The sequence below is a fragment of the Podarcis pityusensis genome (assembly GCF_964106645.2).
Source record: "Podarcis pityusensis genome assembly, chromosome: 14".
In the NCBI taxonomy this organism is placed as follows: domain Eukaryota; kingdom Metazoa; phylum Chordata; class Lepidosauria; order Squamata; family Lacertidae; genus Podarcis; species Podarcis pityusensis.
Window position 1 is genome coordinate 10,820,129 of NC_138039.1, and position 20,121 is coordinate 10,840,249.

At 41.1% G+C, this 20,121-nt stretch overlaps 1 protein-coding gene across 1 annotated transcript in view; it reads left to right on the forward strand.

The window, feature by feature from the left end:
- The window catches only part of CYTH3 (cytohesin 3), a 79,580-nt gene that overhangs the window by 48,057 nt on the left and 11,402 nt on the right, over positions 1-20,121 (forward strand). The window contains exons 5-9 of the mRNA XM_080981181.1: positions 3,517-3,635; positions 11,564-11,644; positions 12,827-12,939; positions 13,459-13,607; positions 14,824-14,935. Of these exons, the coding sequence (XP_080837307.1) occupies positions 3,517-3,635; positions 11,564-11,644; positions 12,827-12,939; positions 13,459-13,607; positions 14,824-14,935 (574 nt within the window). The remainder of the gene's footprint in view (positions 1-3,516; positions 3,636-11,563; positions 11,645-12,826; positions 12,940-13,458; positions 13,608-14,823; positions 14,936-20,121) is intronic.

Here is a 20,121-nt window from a genome sequence, read left to right on the forward strand (position 1 = left end):
GGTAAAGAGGAGAGGGAAGGTGGGGTGGGGGAAAGAGAGAGCATACAGTTTCCTATACTAAAAATAGCTTCTCAGACTGATAAAATGGCATTGGGTTTGCCCTGATAAAGTAGGTTGCAGTTGTTGATTGAATTGTCCAGCAGCAAAATATTTTACTGCTGTTGTTTCTGCAACCTGTTTGCTTGCATCCAAATGCTTGTTCCATTTGTTCACAAATATTGTTTTTCATTATCTCCAGTTTATTTTTAAAAACAACATTTGAGCTTGCTGATTTTAAAAATGAACCATTGCCATTTCTGTTGCATTGTTGCAAGTGCCATTGCTACTTAAGATAACAGCAATTAAACCAGTAATAAAAACATGATTAAACTCATTTAAATCCTGTTAAAATGCACACATGCCAACCTGGATAAAAAGGTGCAAACTTGCTTCCCAACCGAAAATAAAAAAGGGGAGGACATACCCTAATGTGGTCTGGATTAGAGAGAACATCAAGCCATAATTTGGTGCAATATTAACAAGCCTTTCTTTTAAGGACCATTGGGCTCATCTGCTGACTTCTTCCCCTCATGCATCATGATTCCCTCCCACCCTTCCTCCTTAGTGTTTGGCAAACTATCCATTTGCCTTTTTCCAACCCGGTAAACCAGAGTTTGTGTTTGCCCTGTAAACCACCATTGGAAATGATGGTTTGATCCTGGTTACCAATCCTGGTTTGCAGGGCAAACACAAACCCTACTTTGACAGTTCAGATGAAACAGCAAACTAGGATGTTCTACAAGCCAGGGAGGGAGGGAATAGCAGTGTGTGAGTCCATGTATCTTTTAAAAGATTTAATTCATGTACCCCGATGCTTTTCAACATCTTTATGCGCCCCCTCGCCCAGCTTGTTCGGAGTTTTGGGCTGGGCTGCCATCAGTATGCCGATGACACCCAACTCTGTCTGTTGATGGATGGCCATCCTGACTCGGCCCCAGACACACTGACCAGATGTTTGGAAGCTGTGGCTGGATGGTTATGTGGGAGCCGGTTGAAGCTAAATCCTTTGAAGACAGAGGTCCTGTGGCTGGGACGGGGCGATATGGGATTGGGGGGGCAACTCCCATCTCTTGCGGGGGCGCAATTAGTGCCAGCACTGTCTGTTAAGAGTTTGGGTGTAATCTTCGACACCTCCCTTTCCATGGAGGCGCAGATTGCAGCTATAACAAAGGCGGCATTTTTCCATCTCCGCCAAGCTAAGCAGTTGGCTCCTTACCTCTCTTGCCCTGACCTAGCCACTGTGATCCACGCGACGGTCACCTCCAGACTGGATTATTGTAACTCGCTCTACGTGGGGCTGCCCTTGAGACTGACCCAGAAACTCCAGCGGGTGCAGAATGCTGCAGTGAGACTCCTTACGGGGTCTTCGCTGCGAGATCACATTCACCCGGTGCTATACCAGCTGCACTGGCTCCCGGTGGAGTACAGGATCAGGTTTGAGGTGCTGGTTTTAACCTTTAAAGCCCTATACGGCCTAGGACCCTCGTACCTACGGGACCGCCTCTCCTGGTATGCCCCACAGAGAAACTTACGGTCTTCAAATAAAAACATCTTGAAGGTCCCAGGCCACAGAGAAGTTAGGCTGGCCTCAACTAGAGCCAGGGCTTTTTCGGCTGTGGCTCCGATCTGGTGGAACACTCTGTCACAAGAGACCAGGGCCCTGCGGGACTTGACATCTTTTCGCAGGGCCTGCAAGACAGAGCTGTTCCACCAGGCCTTTGGCCAGGGCACAGCCTGACTCCCTCCCTCGGCAATCTTCACGGAGCTCTGGCCCAATGGTTGCCAGCGGCTTGAATTAATTAATTCTATAATGAATGATTTTAGAGTGTTGTTTATGCTGTACTTTTGTACTGTTTTATTGTTGTTAGCCGCCCTGAGCCCGGCTTCGGCTGGGGAGGGCGGGATATAAATAAAATTTATTATTATTATTATTGTTACTACCAAATCATAACTGTCTGTTATGTCTGAACCGGCTCACATGTCTGTGCTCTATTTCAAAGTCATTTGACAGAATTGGAGATTATTTTATTGACTTCAGGACATACCATTATTTGGAGCTCTTTTTCAATCCTATGTATGTTTACTTAGAGGTAAACCCCATTCTGGTCAGATTACAGATTTCAGCCTTAGCTGAAATAAAGACACAAGTTTAGATTAAAATACGGTGCATAATATCTAAGGCTATATATAATTTTATAGATACAAATGCACTGAATGCTAATGTCACAGTTAGCTCCATGGCTCAGATTACTATAACTAACTGCTTTATCTGATGATACAGTTGTAATTACATGGTGTTATCTATTTTTCTATCTACTCACATTGAAGTTTCCCAGATCATGCTGTGTGTCAAGTCATTAGCATGATGAACAGACAAATATTCAGTTATAAGAAGATTATCTCTGTAATTTGCATCCTGAGGGCTAACATGGAATAGATAATAATTTATATCATTACTATTTGTTTAGTAGATCTTCTAAAATGATTTAATGTAATAATAAAAGACTTGCAAACAACAAGCATCAGTTGCTTGTCAACAGTATACCTGCATTTAATAAATATTGAAAAAGAAAAAATAGAGAAAAGAAGCGGGGATTAAAGATGTGGCAGATTAAAATTCCTTAATCTGTTTCTAAACATACGTAGGTCTCTTGTATTGACTCAGACAACTGGTGCATCTAGCTCAGTATTATCTGTTTCAATTTAGGGTCATGCAGCCCTCGTCTTTATGAGTCTTCAAATGTGTATTGAAGATCTATTTATTTCCAGTGTATTTTCCTTGAAAGCATATTAGTCTGCTGCTGCTGCTTCATCTGGTGCTGGATTGCGTTATTTGTTTTTAATGATATTATCCTGGGGTGAACAATATTGTTGCCTATTTCCACTGCTATCTATTCGGAGGGTTTAAGGTGAATTGTGATTGTACATTTTATGTTTATATCTTGTAAACTGCTTTAACTGCCCTTTAGTCGGGCTAAAAAGTCCTTAATCAATTTACAAAGCAGCTGTCCAAAGCCTTGGGCAGAGTTATTTTCCATCTTGTACTACTTATAATCTTTTAACTAGTGATACAAGGAATTTATATTGGGATGCTATGGAGACATGATTAGGCAAGGAAGAGTGCTATTGTGTTCATGTCTTGTTTGTGTACTTCCCCTAAGCACCTGATAGGCCACTGCGAGAGCAGAATGCAGGACTTTGTTGTGTAATTCAGCAGGGACGTTCATAATAGCTAGTTATTTTGATTATACGTATTTTGTTTTAGTTTCAGTAAGGTAAGGGGGATGATCCAAAGGCTTCCCAGAAAAGGTGAGCTTTGAGGAGGGTGTGCACAGATGAGGCTGCATTTGTCAACCATAGGCAAACTCCTACTTATCAATGAAATCGATATAATAACTCCACAGCTTAATATTTCCAGAACATATAATCTTGTGAAGACGAAAGCAACTGAATTCATTTCCTCCTGCTGCTTTTTAGGGAATCCAGTTCCTCATAGAAAATGACCTATTGCAGAATACTCCTGAGGACATTGCACAGTTCCTTTATAAAGGGGAAGGGCTAAATAAAACCGTCATTGGAGATTATCTCGGTGAAAGGTAAGTAGAGAACAACCTGTGTGTCTTTTTATGTTAAGCTGGACATGGGGAGCCATGCTTTGATTCTTCTTGTTCTCTTTGACCCTGGCTGTATATCATACACATCTGTAAGAATGTATACGCCATGCAGGAAAATAGGGACACCTGAGAAGTTTTTCCAGTATGACTATGGTGCAGAAATATCACCCCACTACCCAACAGATGAAAATGTACTTTGAGGTTTTTGTTTTTGTTTTAAAATGCTTAAATATTTATGTTGAAAGCATATGGTGACCACAGTACAGCAAACCAGCAGTGCATCTTAATGGGCAGCTATAGAAAGCAGAGAGTCTGTAGGCACAGACTTTATCCTATCAACTGTGGCCTCCCTACTAAGTCATTTGCAATATTCAACTTACCTCCTTATATAAGCACATTTATTATTTATTCCTTTGATAGGAACATAGGAAGCGGCTATACATGAGACCAGGTTGTCTGTCCAAACCATCCCAGTATTGTCAACTTTGTTTGGGCAGTAGTTCTCCAGGGTCTCATGTGTTCACCTCACCTGCTGCCTGATCCTTTTAAGTGCTGTGGATTAGACCTGGGGCCTTCTGCATATGATGTATATATTCTGTGATTTAGCTGTGGCCCTTCCCTATCCTTGTAAGGGATCTCCAACATTGACTCATAGCCTTCCTCATAATATGCTTCCTGATCCTTCTTACTGGAAATGGCACGGATTGAATGTGGAACCTTCTGTGTTCAAAGTGTGTGCTCTACCACAGCTCGAAGCAGCTCATATAGGTTTGTGAATTCCAAGGGGCATTTTCTCCATTGCATTTCTTTTCTTCTGAAACTCAGAGATCTTAAAGATCTAGATAGGAATGCATGTGGTTGGGCAGAGACTGTTTCTTCTAACTGGAAGCAAAATGACACATTGCACAGGTGTATCTTCTTCATACATGCTTTCCTGAGTAGAGGAAACACTTATAAAAATGAGTGTATAGGATTAATGATAATTAAATGCTTGGGTTTGTGATACAAATCTTGGGAGGTTTCAGAGTTAGATTTTGACAATCATGTGTGGAATTTTATGTTGAGACCACAGAAGAAGAGCCTGCTAATCTTAGGAGACAGCTGGCTACATAATTATTAGCTATCAGCAAGGCTACTGCGTGTCCTAATAATAGTACTTTTCGTCTGTTTAATGTTGTCTTCTGTGAACATCTTATTGGTGGTAATATATAGTTTAAGCAGGCACTTCAGAGGGATAGCAGCATCCCCTAGTTTTTAATGTGAACAAATATTAAGCATAAAGGCCATTCTGGCTGCAAATTTGATCTTTAAAATGTAGAACCAAAACTGCAATCAATGTATAGCAAAGACTGCAAACTTAAATCATCTTGAGAGCTTCTTTATCCAATTTAACCTGGATTTCCTGGTCTGCAAACAGCTTCAGGTCCCTCACCCCCCCCTCCCTTATACGTGACTGAAAATAGTACAGACTCTGGCAGAGAGTATCTTAATAGATACCAGATGCCTTATTGTGATGTAATGCTTCTTGGAGACGAAAATATGGGGCATCGTTCACAAGCTCCGTTGCAGTCGCAAAATGGCATGAATAAAAGTAGTAATTCATACTGGAGGAGTAGATACTCTCAGTCGCTTTGGGTGTGAATATCTAACATGGTATTTCAGAGTTTCTTAGGAGTAAGGCTTTCTTGTGTTTCTAATGTAGGCAGTTGAAAGTTAAAGAACATTGTTTTTTTTGTTTTTTTTTAAATCATATTTATTAGAATTTCCAATAATATAGAAAAATAACAGAAAAGAAAAGATAGAATACATTTAGAGCCTTACTTTCGTTATCTTCTTTCTAGGACTCCCTCCTCCCCCCCCCGACTGTATTCCCCTTTCATTAATTTGGTTCCACAAGCTCTCACTCCCATTTTAAAACTTAATATGTTTAACCCATTAACCAATTTAAATTATACAATTTTATCATCATCCCTCATCATTAACAGAAAAAGAAAAAAGATTTTTCCCCAAGATCAACCCCAATTTCCTTCCACGAATTCCCTTTTTTTTAAGCATGCCAAATCAAAATACCATAATATACAAAAGTTATATAAAGAAATAGAAGATAAAAAGTATAAGAAGTTTCAAAAAGATGGTTACATTAGCCTTTGGATTCCAAAACTCCCCCTTCCCTTCCCCGGTTTGAATTCCACATGTCCATCAGTCTATATGTTGTCAGCCTGGAGATCTCAAGTCCATGGCCAGATTTTTCCCATTCCACCTTGCCGGTTTTCTTTTAATTTGTTTATTTTAATAATGTTTAGCTTCAAAAATCCAGTCTAATAGATGCCTTTAATTTCCTTGGTCTTTGCTGCTCCTCCCATTGTTCTTTCCGTGTCGTAGTTAGTCCTTTGTTCTTTTTATTCCTTACTTTCTCAGGTTTCTTGTCTTGTTCAGCTGCTAAAACGTTCTTATTCCGAAATCTGGTATCTCTACAGAGGTTTGTTGTTCAGGAACAAAAACTTACGTCCAGTCCCTTCCTTTCTTCAATAGAAAATTCTATTGTCTCCTTTTAATGTAAACACCTCTGTAGACAAAATACTATGTCAGTTTTGCAGCTTTCCCAGAAGATAAGTCCTGTGCGAATCCCAGAGTGATTTTCCACATACGACCACTTGTAATGTCCCGAAACCCCTCTAGGGGGATTGTAGTAACTTTATATCCTCTAATCCAAAAGTCAAATTGTTGTTCCTTATTTTCCGACAGTTTATATCCATATTGTGTCAAATTGTAACAGAATTAGCCAGCAAAGTCCTTATAACAAAGTCCTCTTTATATTCTCCAGCTTTGACAGCTACTTTGACAGCTGTCAAAGTCTCCGTCTCTCTTCGCCAGGTTCTACGAATCGCCCCGGTTCCCAGGGGGGGTTGCATTTTCCCTCTCACCCTCCACTCTTCTCCTCCAGCACAATTCTTGTAATTTCCCTTCGTGGAAATAATGATTTTTGTCAGCAATAAACTTCTCTTTCGATCTTGGTTACCCAGTCCTTGTTTTAGAATGTTTACAATCAGGGGGGGGACTGACTTCCTTTTTAGATCCCCCCCGCTCGTGCCGAATCCAAAAAAAATTTCTTTTTTTCTCCTTTTGTACCCGGTTTCCCAATTACTCACGGGTTGTTGTTGATAGTCCGAATTTCCAATGGAAGAAGTCAGCGCTCTCCGTCGAATGGCATGCGGCTGCGCTCGGCAGGGGAAGCAATGGACTCAAAGCACCACGCCACTCCCCGGCACCCGATCCGAAGCCTTTAAAAAGGCTCCTTCACGAGTCGGGAGGGCGCTAGCGGTGCCAGCCGAGTCCCCATGTCCACGGGCTCCGTGCCCGTGGTTTTTGAGGGTCCCCGCGTCGCCGGCGCGGTAGGACCCAGCCCCTGCCGAGCAGACTCCCTCCGGAGCTCGGAGGGAGTCCGCCATTCGGCGATGGCGCCAACCCGGAAGTCCGAAAGTTAAAGAACATTGTTCTGCAACAGAACTGAGCTGCTTTTTTGTGTTGTTCCTAATTTATGTCAATAAACTGTGGCTAATATAAAATATATTTTTAAAAAAGAAAGTGTAGCTAACTATGTACATCTGGAGTGGGGAACTTTTGTTCTGTGGGTCTAATTAAACCTGCTAGGCCTTCATATTTGCCCTGTGAGGCCATTCTTGCCAAGCTGCGCCCACCTGTCCTATACCTAACAAATAGCTCAGGAGGCCAGGCCTAGTGAACACAGCAACTCTTCCCAGTAGATCTTGCCCCAATGAGGCAGTTGTGTGGACTGTATGAAAGTTTTGTAGCTTAATACTTAGCGGCACTGTGGAACTAGGAAGTGTTTAGAACTGCAGTCCTAGCCATGTTTACTTGAAAGTAAGTCTCATTGAATTTGGTAAGATTTACTTCTGAGTAACAAGCTTAGGATTGTGTTGTACCACTTGTGAATGGCATGTCAGTTCAGGGGAGATAAGTTTGACCCAAGTGTGTATTATCTTTAGCAAGTTATTTAGTGTCTGAGAATTTTCCAAACACTTTCTCGACATTTCTTCCGATGGTTAAATGTCTATATGTATACTAAAAATATATTTAAAAGACATCCTCATATGCCCATCTGTCTTTGGGGAGGATCAGCTTGCAGTACAGAAATGTACAATGTATGCAATAATTTGAATGTTTGAGATGGAAAGTTCAAACTGAGGAATTTTATAGCTTTAAGGTTCTGGGCAGGCAAAACTATATATTTTTTCTTTCATTTATCCTCCCAAAAATCATGTGGTCATTATTTATTTCTATTTTACAGATGGATGACAACTGTGTTGTCACTATTTCTGTTTTATACATTAACTGAGCCTTAGGGAGAGTTCCTTGTCAAAAGCCACCCAAAGAGCCCATGGCTAAGCTACAATTGGTCTTCACACCCACATCTAAATTTCAGTTCCAGAGCACTGTTCTTTATTGGTGGGTCAGGACCCACAAAAGGGTGATACCAGGACCTAGTATGGGTTACCCTAGTGGTACCACCACTACCTTCTTTTAATAAATCATTAAACAACAAAAAGAAAGTCTGAAATCTTGTGAGTGTCTTTATGTGTGTGTGCCTGGGAGAAAGGTGGGATAGAAATACTACTACTACTACTACTCCTACTACTTTGCGGAGGCAAAGTTCTTGCACTCAGCTGAAAATACTGCATTTTTTGTTTACTCTGAACTAGTCTTAAACCTTCTGCATTTACCACTTGCTTCTTATAGTGAACCAGACTTGCATGCAGGATAACAAATACTTTTGAATAATTTTTTATGTAACTGACAGACGGAAAATCGGAAGTCCTTTTTATTCTTCTGTCTTCTCTTTTCTCTCTGTCTTTTCTTCTATAAGTTTGTTCTTTTATCTTCTCTCTTTTTTGTTTTGTTTTCCTTTGGTGTCCTCTGCTCTGGGCCGTTATTGGGGTCCAAGGATTACACACACATGGGTGGATGGATGGAAGGACCCTGAGTAAGAAGTCAGAGAAGGGAAGACTTCCCAGGGTGAAAGACTGGGAGAAGAAAGGAAAGCTCTCAGGCAAGAGCTGGGAGGGCCCACCACTTTCTTTTCTCTTTCTCTGTTTTTGTTTTTCGTTTTAGAATAGTTTCTTTTATCTTATTGTATCATGAAAAAAGCTTTAATAAGAGCTTATAAAAAATGGATAGCAAATAGTGCCCGGTTGCCATAGATGGCAAGGCATTGCATGCAGGCACTAGCTGGTCCACCCATTAGCAAGGTGAGGTAGTAGCCTCAGGTGGCAGATCCAGCTTCCTCTGCCGCCTCTAACCTCCTCCTCCATGCCCAGCCACCCCCTTTGCCACTACCTGCCACTGCGGAGGCAGCAGCAATGGAGGGGGAGGGGAGAGGTGTCAGGGTGGGAGCACCATTTTCTGTTTTGCCTGAAGCAAAGTGGCCCTGTGGAAGTGAGTCAGTGGACCGTCATTGGCAAGGGCAGGGAGACCAGGACAGAGCAGTTCAACCTCCCTCTGTGTCCAACATAGAAAGCAAGTAGTTTGCCAGAAGAGGGAAATCCCCTCTTTTGAACCCAGCATAGGATTGCAGTGGACCTCTGGACAAGGGACAGAATTTTCTACCCCTCCTCTACCAGCTTCCACCCTGCTGGAAAATACAGACTAGAAATGGCTGTACAATGTCCAGATAAGGTTGAAGTTGTGTACTGTATAACCAAGAGGGAAACCTAGAGGTATTTCTCCGAAGGATTCTTCTTGAGTGTATTTTCTAAATAACATTAATTACTTTCCTTATTCCATTCCCATTGAGGATAAAAACATTCCTTTTGATGCGTTGATCTACTAATTTCCCCTTGGCAAGAGCTTCTATTGTATTTATAACAGCAACAACTTGCTCACATCCTATTTAATGAGTGGAGTTTTCAACATATTAATTAAAATACTTGAAAAGGTTTGTTATGTACACTTAAGGAGGCGATTCAGGCACCTGTTTGCTTTAGAAACCCGCCTACCTGTTGTTGAGTTAGAAGCTGATCTGCAACATTTTCATTTAATGATGTGATTCAAACACACCCTAAGGATTACAGGGCATCTGAGTCCAGTAGTATTGAAATTCAGAATGGTGCTGAGTCAAAGAATAACTACCTTAGTTGTATTACCATTTTTCTCTTTTTTAAAAAGAGAATAAAATATGCATAGTTCATAATTCATGCCCTTATATGATTTTACATTTTGTACAGTGTATAGGAGAATAAAATTTATGTTGCTTATTAAAATATTAAATTGACCCATCGGTCAATTTAATAGTTCATAATGGCACTGATTTTATTAGAGTCCTGAGATTTCCAGGTTTGATTTAAAGGGGGGAAAGGTTTCTAGTCCTCATGACTGTAATGCCAAGTTTGAAAATGTCATGGCAAACTGAAGCCCAAGCTCATTCTTTCTTCCTAACTTCTGGGAATTCTGGGAAGCCTGTAATTCTGGGAATTGCATGTTTGTTCCATTGCCTTTGAGATGGGAAACTGCATGTACAAACAAGTTGCTTGTATAGCTTTTTACTCCCACTACAGGCGACTGAGAACAAACATGGCTCATATTCGGTTCAACTTGACTGCCAGTTCAGATACAGAGGGTTCTTGGGTCCTGCAGGTGACTACTTGCAAATTGAACTTATTTGCACCCTGTTTGAAAGCAAGCCAGAAGAAGTTGAGTTCTGCACTGGCTGGATACTTGATGCATTTATTGCCGTTGTTAAATATGTATCCTGCAGTTTTCAATAAAAAATCCTTCTCTCAGGGCAGCTAACAGCATGGTTATTTGTTAAGGAGGGCATTGTGTTGGACTACCTCAAATTGGATGTTGTCTGGCCTATGCTAAGCATGGATGTCCTTGTTGAGTGAGTGGTTACTCCACAACTTTAGCCCTGCTTTAAGTATCATCATATTCTGGATCCCTGCTTCCCCTTCTTGTGTACATGTGGTTATTGTGCAGGATCATCTGAGGAACAATGTTGGTATATGACACACCAGTGCCATGCCTCTTAACTGGGTCAGCTTGGTGTGCATCCAGTATTTCACTGTGGTTGGGGAACTGGATGTGGGAATATTGTTGGACCTCAGTCAAGATTCAAGTTCTAGGCAATAGGGACGTGAGACCAGGAGTTGGGTGTCAGTCAGCCCTCATGGGCTAGAAGTGAGTGTGGTCTGAAACAGGCAGAGGTCAGGTAGCAGTGAAAGGATCAAAGGGAGCAGGAGCGTAGACAGCCATCCCTACCATTTTAGGCAGTTGAATTTGGGGGCAACAAATAGTTGGTTATTTAATTTATTATTATTGTGTTTTTATTGCCAGGGGATAGCAAGAGGCACTTGTGAGATTTTCTGCCGCAGGTGCAAAAATAACTCGACTGGCCTTGAAAATCATGCAGCCTGATTGTGGAGGGGAGGATTTGCTGCTCCCCTTTAGGCAGCAAAGTGTCTTGGGTCAGCAGGGAGTCTCACTGTGCAAAAGATGAGTGCTGTAGGCTTAAGGAGCCAGCTCTGAGGCTGGGGCTTTATAGGACCTGGGGCAGGTGGGTGCAGCAACCTACAAGGCAGTTCCAGAGTTAGGTTCTGCAGTGGACATTTGAGTGCTGGTGCCATAAGAGATAAGGCACTGGAACCTGAGTGCTGGGAAGCCCTAGTTCAAGTCACACATGTATGTATCTATGCACACCAATGCCACCTAGATAGCAGAGGCTAAGCAAGAGAAGGGACAAAGGACCATTGGGACACCTGTTATTGATGAAGCCCAGATTCCCTTTGGTCATGTGAGCAGCCAAACCTTGTGGATAGGCAGGCTGGGGAAAAAAGAAGTCAGAATATTGAAATGAATTGCCGCTGACATTTTACTCTGTGTGTTTTATTTCACAGGGATGACTTTAATATTAAAGTACTTCAGGCTTTTGTTGAACTCCATGAGTTTGCTGATCTCAATCTTGTACAAGCCTTAAGGTGAGCACACGAAAAAAAAACCTCTCTTACAACTTTTTCCTAAATATATTTGCAATTTTTAAGCAGAGGCCACAAAAATAACAGAATCTGCCCCCCCAATGCCTCAATTTGGTGATCAACACAAATAACAGTGTGTGTGTGAGAGAGAGAGAAAGAGAGAAAGAGAGAAAGAGAGAGAGAGAGAGAGAGAGAGTGAAATATAAGGTTACGAATCATATAGCTAAAGAAAAGAAGAATTCCAGGCCATGTTGATAAGTCACAGCAAATAGTGTTAGAGACTACCTTGACCTATTATGGTTTGAACCTTCACCACTGATAACACAATGTTACCCAAAACAGTAAATAACTCCTCTTTCAAGTTTGGCATGCTGTTAAATGAAGGATATAAGTTTTGTTGCCTATATAATTCAATGTTACCATCAAATAATTTGTTTCATGGTGCATTTCAATAATTTATTTTGAAGGGTCAAAGGGGTGTTATAAGCAGAGCAGCATTGCTGGCAATAGTGTTAATGAACTCTGCCAGAACTCACCCAGGTGGAGATGAGTGATTACTCTAGTTGCCTTTGGACTTAATGTTAACCCATAGCATTACAGGAATGGTTGTGCAGTGAGGAAATTGCAAGCTTCTTTTTCCAATTAACTGTACTTTTGTGTTGTAGCCAAATCCTAAACAATGGTCAATCTTAACTGTAGTTTACTAATGCAAGGCAGTTTCATAAAAGCATGGTATGAAATTGTTTAGTTTAGTAAGTCCTAGTTAGTACTAACTGTGGTTTGTTTGATTCAGATGTTATGAGTCATGACAAGATATGATTAGTTTAAAACAGAAGTGAAAGGTCCCAGAACTGTCCATGTGGCCACACCGGACAAGAGGAAAGGGAGGAATACATACCATGATCCTGGGTTGGGTGTAATATTAAGCCAGGAAGCATGATTTTCTCCCACAATGCACAAGTGGAGAGCCCTCTTGGGCACAGTCATAGTAAACCATCAGCTGTGGCTCATTGTAACACATGACTGGGGCATCTGATTAACATAAGCTGCTAGGCTACCAATTTTATTTTGGGGGGAAACTTGAAATCAGTGCTGATCTACAGAGACATAGTGTTTGATAGTGTTGTAGCAAGAGATACTGTAGTGGGTGATATCTGACATGCAAGTTAATGTATATCTTTGCAGGCAGTTCCTGTGGAGTTTCAGGCTTCCAGGAGAGGCTCAAAAAATAGATCGCATGATGGAAGCTTTTGCTTCACGTTATTGCCTTTGTAACCCTGGAGTCTTTCAGTCTACAGGTTAGTGGTGACGGCTTTCCTAGCCTGATTGTGTTTATTGTGTCAGTAATATTGGGTAAAAATTGGATGACAAGAAGCTAGAAACCTGTAACAATCTTGACTGGAGAGAGCACAAGAGTCCAAGCTCATTTCTCTGGCTCAGTGTCTCCACTGAGACCCATGGTTCCTCTCAGGAGACCCAAGTGGGAGAGGTGAACTGTTCATCTCTTTAATCTAGCCTGCTTTGGAATGTTGTTTAATGGTAATTAAGTTACGGGAAATTGAGACTAATTTGTGAGTGGTTCAGGCATGCTCTTTTCTAAAAGCAGTAAATCTTCATACAATCACTTTAGCTACCTCTTTTCTGGCATACATAAGAACTTTGGGTGGGTTCAAAGCTCCGGTTGCAAAGTGTGACTTATCACCATTGGGGTTTTGGGAGAAGAGAAGGGGCTTCTCATGCCCTTGCTTTCTTATTAATAACTAGCCATGGGCTGGTTTTACGAAGAGTAATCATTCCGCTTTGATGCTACATTTCAGATACATGCTATGTGCTATCCTTTGCAATCATTATGTTAAACACTAGTCTACACAACCACAATGTCAGAGACAAACCAACAGTGGAGCGGTTTATATCTATGAATCGAGGTATTAACGAGGGCGGGGACCTCCCCGAGGAACTGCTGCGGGTAAGCTGCTTTTACAACGGCAAGTGTGCCGACTTTCTGCTTTTGATGTGGGGCCAAGAAAGAAGTGCATCAATTTTGGCACTGATCTCTTTGGGAACCAACACAGTAGGATTTATTATCATGTAACACTGGATCTCTGGAGAAAGAATTCTCTCAGTAATGCTAGCTTGAGAATAGCTGGCTTGCCCCCAAGGACAGCAATCAGTCTTTAGGGACTGTGCTGGGAACTGAACTGGGGTTTCCCCAGTCTCCAGGTCCACTACGCCAGCCACTACTTTACACTTGCTTTTGTTCAGTTGTGTTTATACTTTATGCAGCATTTTGAACTAACTCTCTTGTGTGAGCAAGGGGCCATTAACTGTAATGTCCTCCACACATCTACATAACTGACATTGGTACATAACAAGCTGAGTGAGACCTCTAGTCCATCTAGCTCAGAACTGCCTGTGCTGTGTGCAAGTGGCTCTCCAGAGTTTCTGGCAGTCCTAAAGTGGAAATGCCAGGGATTGAATCTGGGGCCTTTTTGCATGCAAGATGTGCTTTACTACGGAACCTTTCCTGGATAGGAGCTCCATCTCTGAAGATGAACAAATGCTTCCAACACAAATGGTTAACTGTACATTCACCTATCATGGTTGTTATGTGTTGACCAAGCTGGCCTCTGCTTCTTCCCTCACATTCAACTACCATAGTACCTCTATGTCCTGCTGAATATGGAAAGATGTTTATGAGATATATATATATATATATATATATATATATATAAAACGAGTGTGTATCTTGCAGGTAGGTGCTTCTTCCTGCAGATTTCCAAAGTAGAACTACTATTTTCCAAGGAAAAATCTCATTAGCCTTTTTGCTTTCTGTAAAGTGGATGATTCTCAAAGTGAGAGATTCATGCAAACCCATTTTACCTGATTCAGGTGTTTCCTGGTGTGTTTTGAATGGTTGAACATGTTTACAGATTATTTAATTTTCAGTGCTTCCATTTTTGCCTTTTTTGTGACCTACTGTTGAACAATTAACATAGCTAGCACAATGCATGCTTACCTTGCCCATGAAAAGTGCAAAAATATTTGCAGATATGATCGTGCAAATAGTTTCTACGAAAATAATTGATTTTAGTTTCTCTTTGAGGTGCTTTGACAGAACCTGCTGGCTGCACCTTGCAGCCCTGGCAGTGGTGTTAAACTTTTCCTCTCCTGTTTTCTTCCAGAATTTATACGAAAGCATTAAAAATGAGCCCTTTAAAATCCCAGAAGATGATGGGAATGATTTAACTCACACGTTTTTTAACCCAGACCGAGAAGGTTGGCTGCTGAAATTAGGTCAGTAAGTGGATAATTTCCCTGATACTTTATTTTGTGTATTAGCATGTGCTGCTTTTGTTATCCCCCCCCCGCCCCACTATTACGTTGAAAATTTAATGCAATGGAATCAGTATTAGTTTCTGCTCAAATATTACCAACCACTTTACATAATTCTTTTGTCTTATTACTACTTTATTATCCTCCTACTTCACAATTTTGAGTGAAGTTTGATTTCCAGCTTCTTGGGGTTGAAAACCTCAGCCGAAACCGAGTCCCGGCTCTTTCTTTCGTAAAGGTAGCAGAATCTGATAGATTACAGGGTTGTTGTTGTTTAAAAAAAACTTTAAACCTTTTCCAATAATGCTGTTGTGTTGATTCACAATTAGGTTTTCTGCGGTCACACAAAAGAACACACCTCTCTCTTCCAAAGGTTATTCCTGTATGTCTTTAGTCCCCCCCCCCCCAAACCCTGGTACTTGTTTATTTCTGTTGGTTTGATTTTTGGCTATGATTTTTTTAATGAGTGGTTTAAATGTGCCTTCTTGTTTTCCTTATGGCCTATGACCTATCACCTTTCTGTTCTGTGACTGGCTGTCTCTGCTTATTCTGCATTAGGAGGTACGTAACTGATGGCTTTCTATCCCCTTTCTCTTGTTCTGTTGCTCATTCTCTCTTTGATTTTACCCTCCCCGCCTTCCTCCTTGTCTTCCTCGTTGCTCAGTTTCCATTATTACAACATTTGTGGGGTTACCATGCTTGTCACTTAATACCACTAACTTTAGTCTGGCGAAGCCAATGGGATTCTGCTCATGGATAAGAGCACAAATGTTAGCTGCTAGCTCACGTTTGAAATGCTCAACACTTAGCAGTTGACGACCTCGATATTCAGTACCAGTTCTGTGCAGCTTGATCCATATGGGATTGGTGAGCTAAGTGCCCCCAATTTATTAATGTATGTATTAACAAACAAACATACCCTATCTGTTTTCCCAACAAAGTTTATTGTAACTTTCCCCTCTACCCTTGATGCCTCTGTGACAGGCTTGGACAGTTACAGAGAGCTACTGTAACCCTAAAAATAATCATGCAAAGACATTAAGTGTCATGGACTTACCACAAGACTCTAAATTAGAGATTTTGGATTAGTAAGTGGAAACGTTTGTGGCTGCTTGTTCAGACACAGAGATGTCTACATGAATGGGAAAAGCAGTGTCGGTTCTGAAGAGAAGCTCTAGAATCATTTTGCAAGAAATAAATCTGAGAGGAAGGATTCTTTAGACAGTATCACACACAACCTTCATGTGCTTCAGAAATAGAATTGTTCTTGTAAGGAAACAGTATGTTAAGATGTTAGCACTCCTTTTCTTTTTTTAAATAAGTATTTCCATCTGAACTGTATCGTAAGTCCAGGAGCCTATTTGTTCTGTGCACATTTTTATGTGTATGTTAAAGAGTTTATTTGAACAAAGCTGGAGACCTCCTGAGTCAGTAGGAACCTGAAACTTTTGGCAGCTGGTTGGTGTTTGAGGGCCAAAGTGTGCGGAGTCCATTCAGGCTCTTTTGAAATGTGAGGTTGCTTAGTTACAAACTTGGTCTTAGCGAGACAGTCTTGCCAAATATCAGGTTTTGTTTGGTCACCAGTGAATTTAGACCTTGCTTCTGCATTGTTTGTTTTAAAATGCTGATATAAAGGCCTAATCCCAACCAGGTTCAGAGGCGGCTTTGGGTTGTTGTTGAAAATAAGGTGCATTGAGACCCCCTTGACACTTTTTCCATAAAGACTGGCCAGAAGTCTGATGTTTGTATTCTCCTAGTGTAAAGTTGCCTTGTAATCAGGGGGGCCAACTTGAATAAAATATTGGGAGGGGGCGGGTAAGCCCTGCCCTGCATAATTGAACACAAGATGTAGTGCGCACACACTATTTGAAATGCAGTGCCCATCCACTTTGGGGGGCCCCAGCCCCCAGCTGTTATAGGTCCTGGTCAAAGAATACACCATGCTTATTTTAAGAAGTTTAACATATAATCGCTTTATAATTGTTTAATTCTACTTCTTCTTATCTTTCTTTACATAGATCAATCGCCTTCTATAAAGCATGACAGTGATTGTATTGGAGTGTGTGTGTATGTGTGTGTGTTTGGAAGGAGACAGCAGACTGGGAAAAGCTAGCCAAAGATTTTCCTAGTAGCATCAGACTCTAGTTTATTTTGGGTTAGTTTGCAGGCATTGCATAAGGATTAATTGTGGGCCAAATGAGGGGGCGGTGGCTGTAATAAAATCCCTCCTTCTGCCCTTTCTAGTAGACATTCCAGCTGGACAAAGATCTCACAGGCGACAGATCCCGGGATGCAATTCTTCTGTACCAGAATTGTTTTTTCTTCTAATAACACTGTCTGCTGGCAATAGCTCAGCTAAACTGTCTAGTACTAAAGCATTTGTTGTACTTAGCTGAGGTCTGGCTTTAATATTTTCCTCTTGTGCTCAAGAAGCAAATATGTTAGTTTCTTGGGTTTATTTTTGGCCACTCTGAGGCTTTTACTGAAGATGAACTATTTTGCAGTGGGAATTAGAATGTGGAAGGGTGGGGCATCATCTGCCTTCTTTCTACTGTGCCAATTTCCACACAAACTGGTGCCTTCCAGATGTTTGGGCCTTGGCTTGCCTGGACCTGATGGAGGGCACTAGGTTGACGATGGTTGTGATGTGTCAGTAATGATTCCCAAAGCCTTTTATTTTCTTGTAAGGGAATGAGTCAACTACTGTACTTGTCCAAATGGGTGTCCTTTTTACCAGCAAGTTTTTTACCAACATTTTGCCGAAAGGTCCACTGTTCAGGATATGCTTTTACATATACATGGTAGCTGTTAAATCCTACCTCATTTACCATCTTTTTTCATCATAACTCTTGGTGAAGCTTTTAGGTCTCCTTGATACAAGATACCTTTCTTTTTAATTTAACACCTACGAATGAAGGACATTGTTCATTTTTTCCTGTGTTCTAAAGTTTCACTTAGCTGCTTTTATTGATTTTCTTATACAGTAATGTGACTTCTCTAATCTGCAAGGTGTGTATGTTTGTGTGTGTGATGTTTTATCCTTCCTGTTGACTCTTCTTTCCCTTTCCATTATTAACTGACCTTATGCTATGAATGGGATACTACTACTACATATGATTTCCAGACAACCTGTCACTTGGTTTGCTTTAAATGTTTGCCTCTAGAATTATCCATTAATTTTATAACATGCTTGCTCTGTTTGTGGAGGGAAGACAGATTGCTTTGGGAGATGCTCCTTCCTTTCAGCTGTCAGAGTGAGGATGATAGGAAGGGAGAGCAACACCTTACGCCAGAATCGTCCCTGAAAAGCAGGACTTCCCTTGGGCTCCAGTTTAACTGCTTAGGTCTGCTCTGCTCTGTACATGAACACACAAAATTTGGCTTCATTTTGTCTTTTACCTGCTTCATCTCCTCCCCTGTTATTTTTATTAATGGCTGTACAGTGAGTAATGCTCAGGTTTCCTTCTTTTGAAAAAGAAGTCTGGACTCTCTATGTAGAGAGACATTAGAGAAACAGAGCGATTTATCTAAGTAGAGTATTATGAACGTTGAAACAGACTGGCTAAGGTGTCGGGCAATGGATCAAATGGAGTAGACTGGGCTCACAACTTGAGTGCCTTCTGCCAGATAACAAGAGCACAATAAGGAAATGCTACATTTTTCATGTCCTGGTGAACCCCAAGAATGCCAAGTTTTGGTTTTTGTATATTGGCTGATTCAGCCCTGGCATCCATTGACTTGACTGTTCTTGGATTCCATTGACTTGACTGTTCTCTGATTCCAAACCGAGATAAACATTTGCGAATGTTGGCTTTTTCCTGTTTGTTATCTGCATGCCACCACCTCTTGGCACTAGTTCAAGTTAGTAGTCTTTGCCATTAATTTTGAAGAGGAGTTTGATCAAACTTACTGAGTTAAGATGTAAGGATCAAGATGTGGTTTAACTTGTAGAGGCTCTTACGTTGAGTCAACATGCAGCGCACCACCAACTTGACTTCATCAAGTTCTGCATCTTCGCCTTCCTCTGTTTCTGCTCCTTGACCACACCCAACAGAAAAATGTTGTTTTGACTTGTTAGGACTATGAAACATAGGCTTATATGTGGTAGGAAACTAGAAATACACATGAATGGAATGTAAGAGCAGCACTGGGCTACGTCTGTGAGCCCTGTAATCCCTTTATGTGCTATAAGCCACTCAGAGTGCTGGGGAAACCCAGCCAGATGGGTGGGGTACAAATAATAAAATTATTATTATTATTGCTTTTGCTTTTAAAGTCATATTGGACATAACATAACCTCTAACTTTAAGAGCTTACATTGCAGAGCAGTTTGAGAAAACTGCAGGATATCCAGCATATTCCTGTGATTGTTCTGCAGTTCAAGATCTTGTTTGTTTATTTTTACAATGTATTGTGCCAACAACAAGCTCAGAGAGACAAAGCATTGTTGACCAAGGAAGAGCTGCAGATGCTTTTATAGCTGTGCCCTGGATTGAGCAGCCTGAGTCACTTAAAATGATTAATCCTTGGGTGAACTATACTGTTTAATGAGAGCCTGATGTTCACGGTGTTCAGTAATAAGATCAGCTGTGCTGAGAGTGAAGGCTAATGGGATTAAATAGTGGGTAAATGGATGAGGCACAGGAGGTGATGCAACTCCTAAAATCTCTTAACTGCAGAGATATGAAAGCTTCAGAGTGAGAGCATCAAATCCATATCTGCATATGATTTTTTTGTCTGAGTTTTGTTGATGTTTAGAACACAAAAGTACCAATATTCTGGACCTTGTTATAACACATTTCTGAGGTTTTTCTCTCCTTATATCACCTGTTGACCACACCTGTTGTATCACCTGTTGACCACAAAATAGGGGTGCTAAAGTGTGAATTGTGTGTGTGTTAGAGAGAGAGAGAGAGAGAGAGAGAGAGAGAGAGAGAGAGTGTCTTCCCAGCCTTCCTCTCCATGTTTGTGTGCTGAGTGGTGTTTCTGTGATAATTGGTTAGTGATAAAACAGATTTGAGTTTGCAGTCCTATTATCAGTGAACTAATCTCTAATTAGAAGCATATAATCTTGTGAATTTACTCCTAATTCTATCGATTTACTGTAACTGATTAGGTTAGTTTATTTGTACCTAGTCACTCCACCC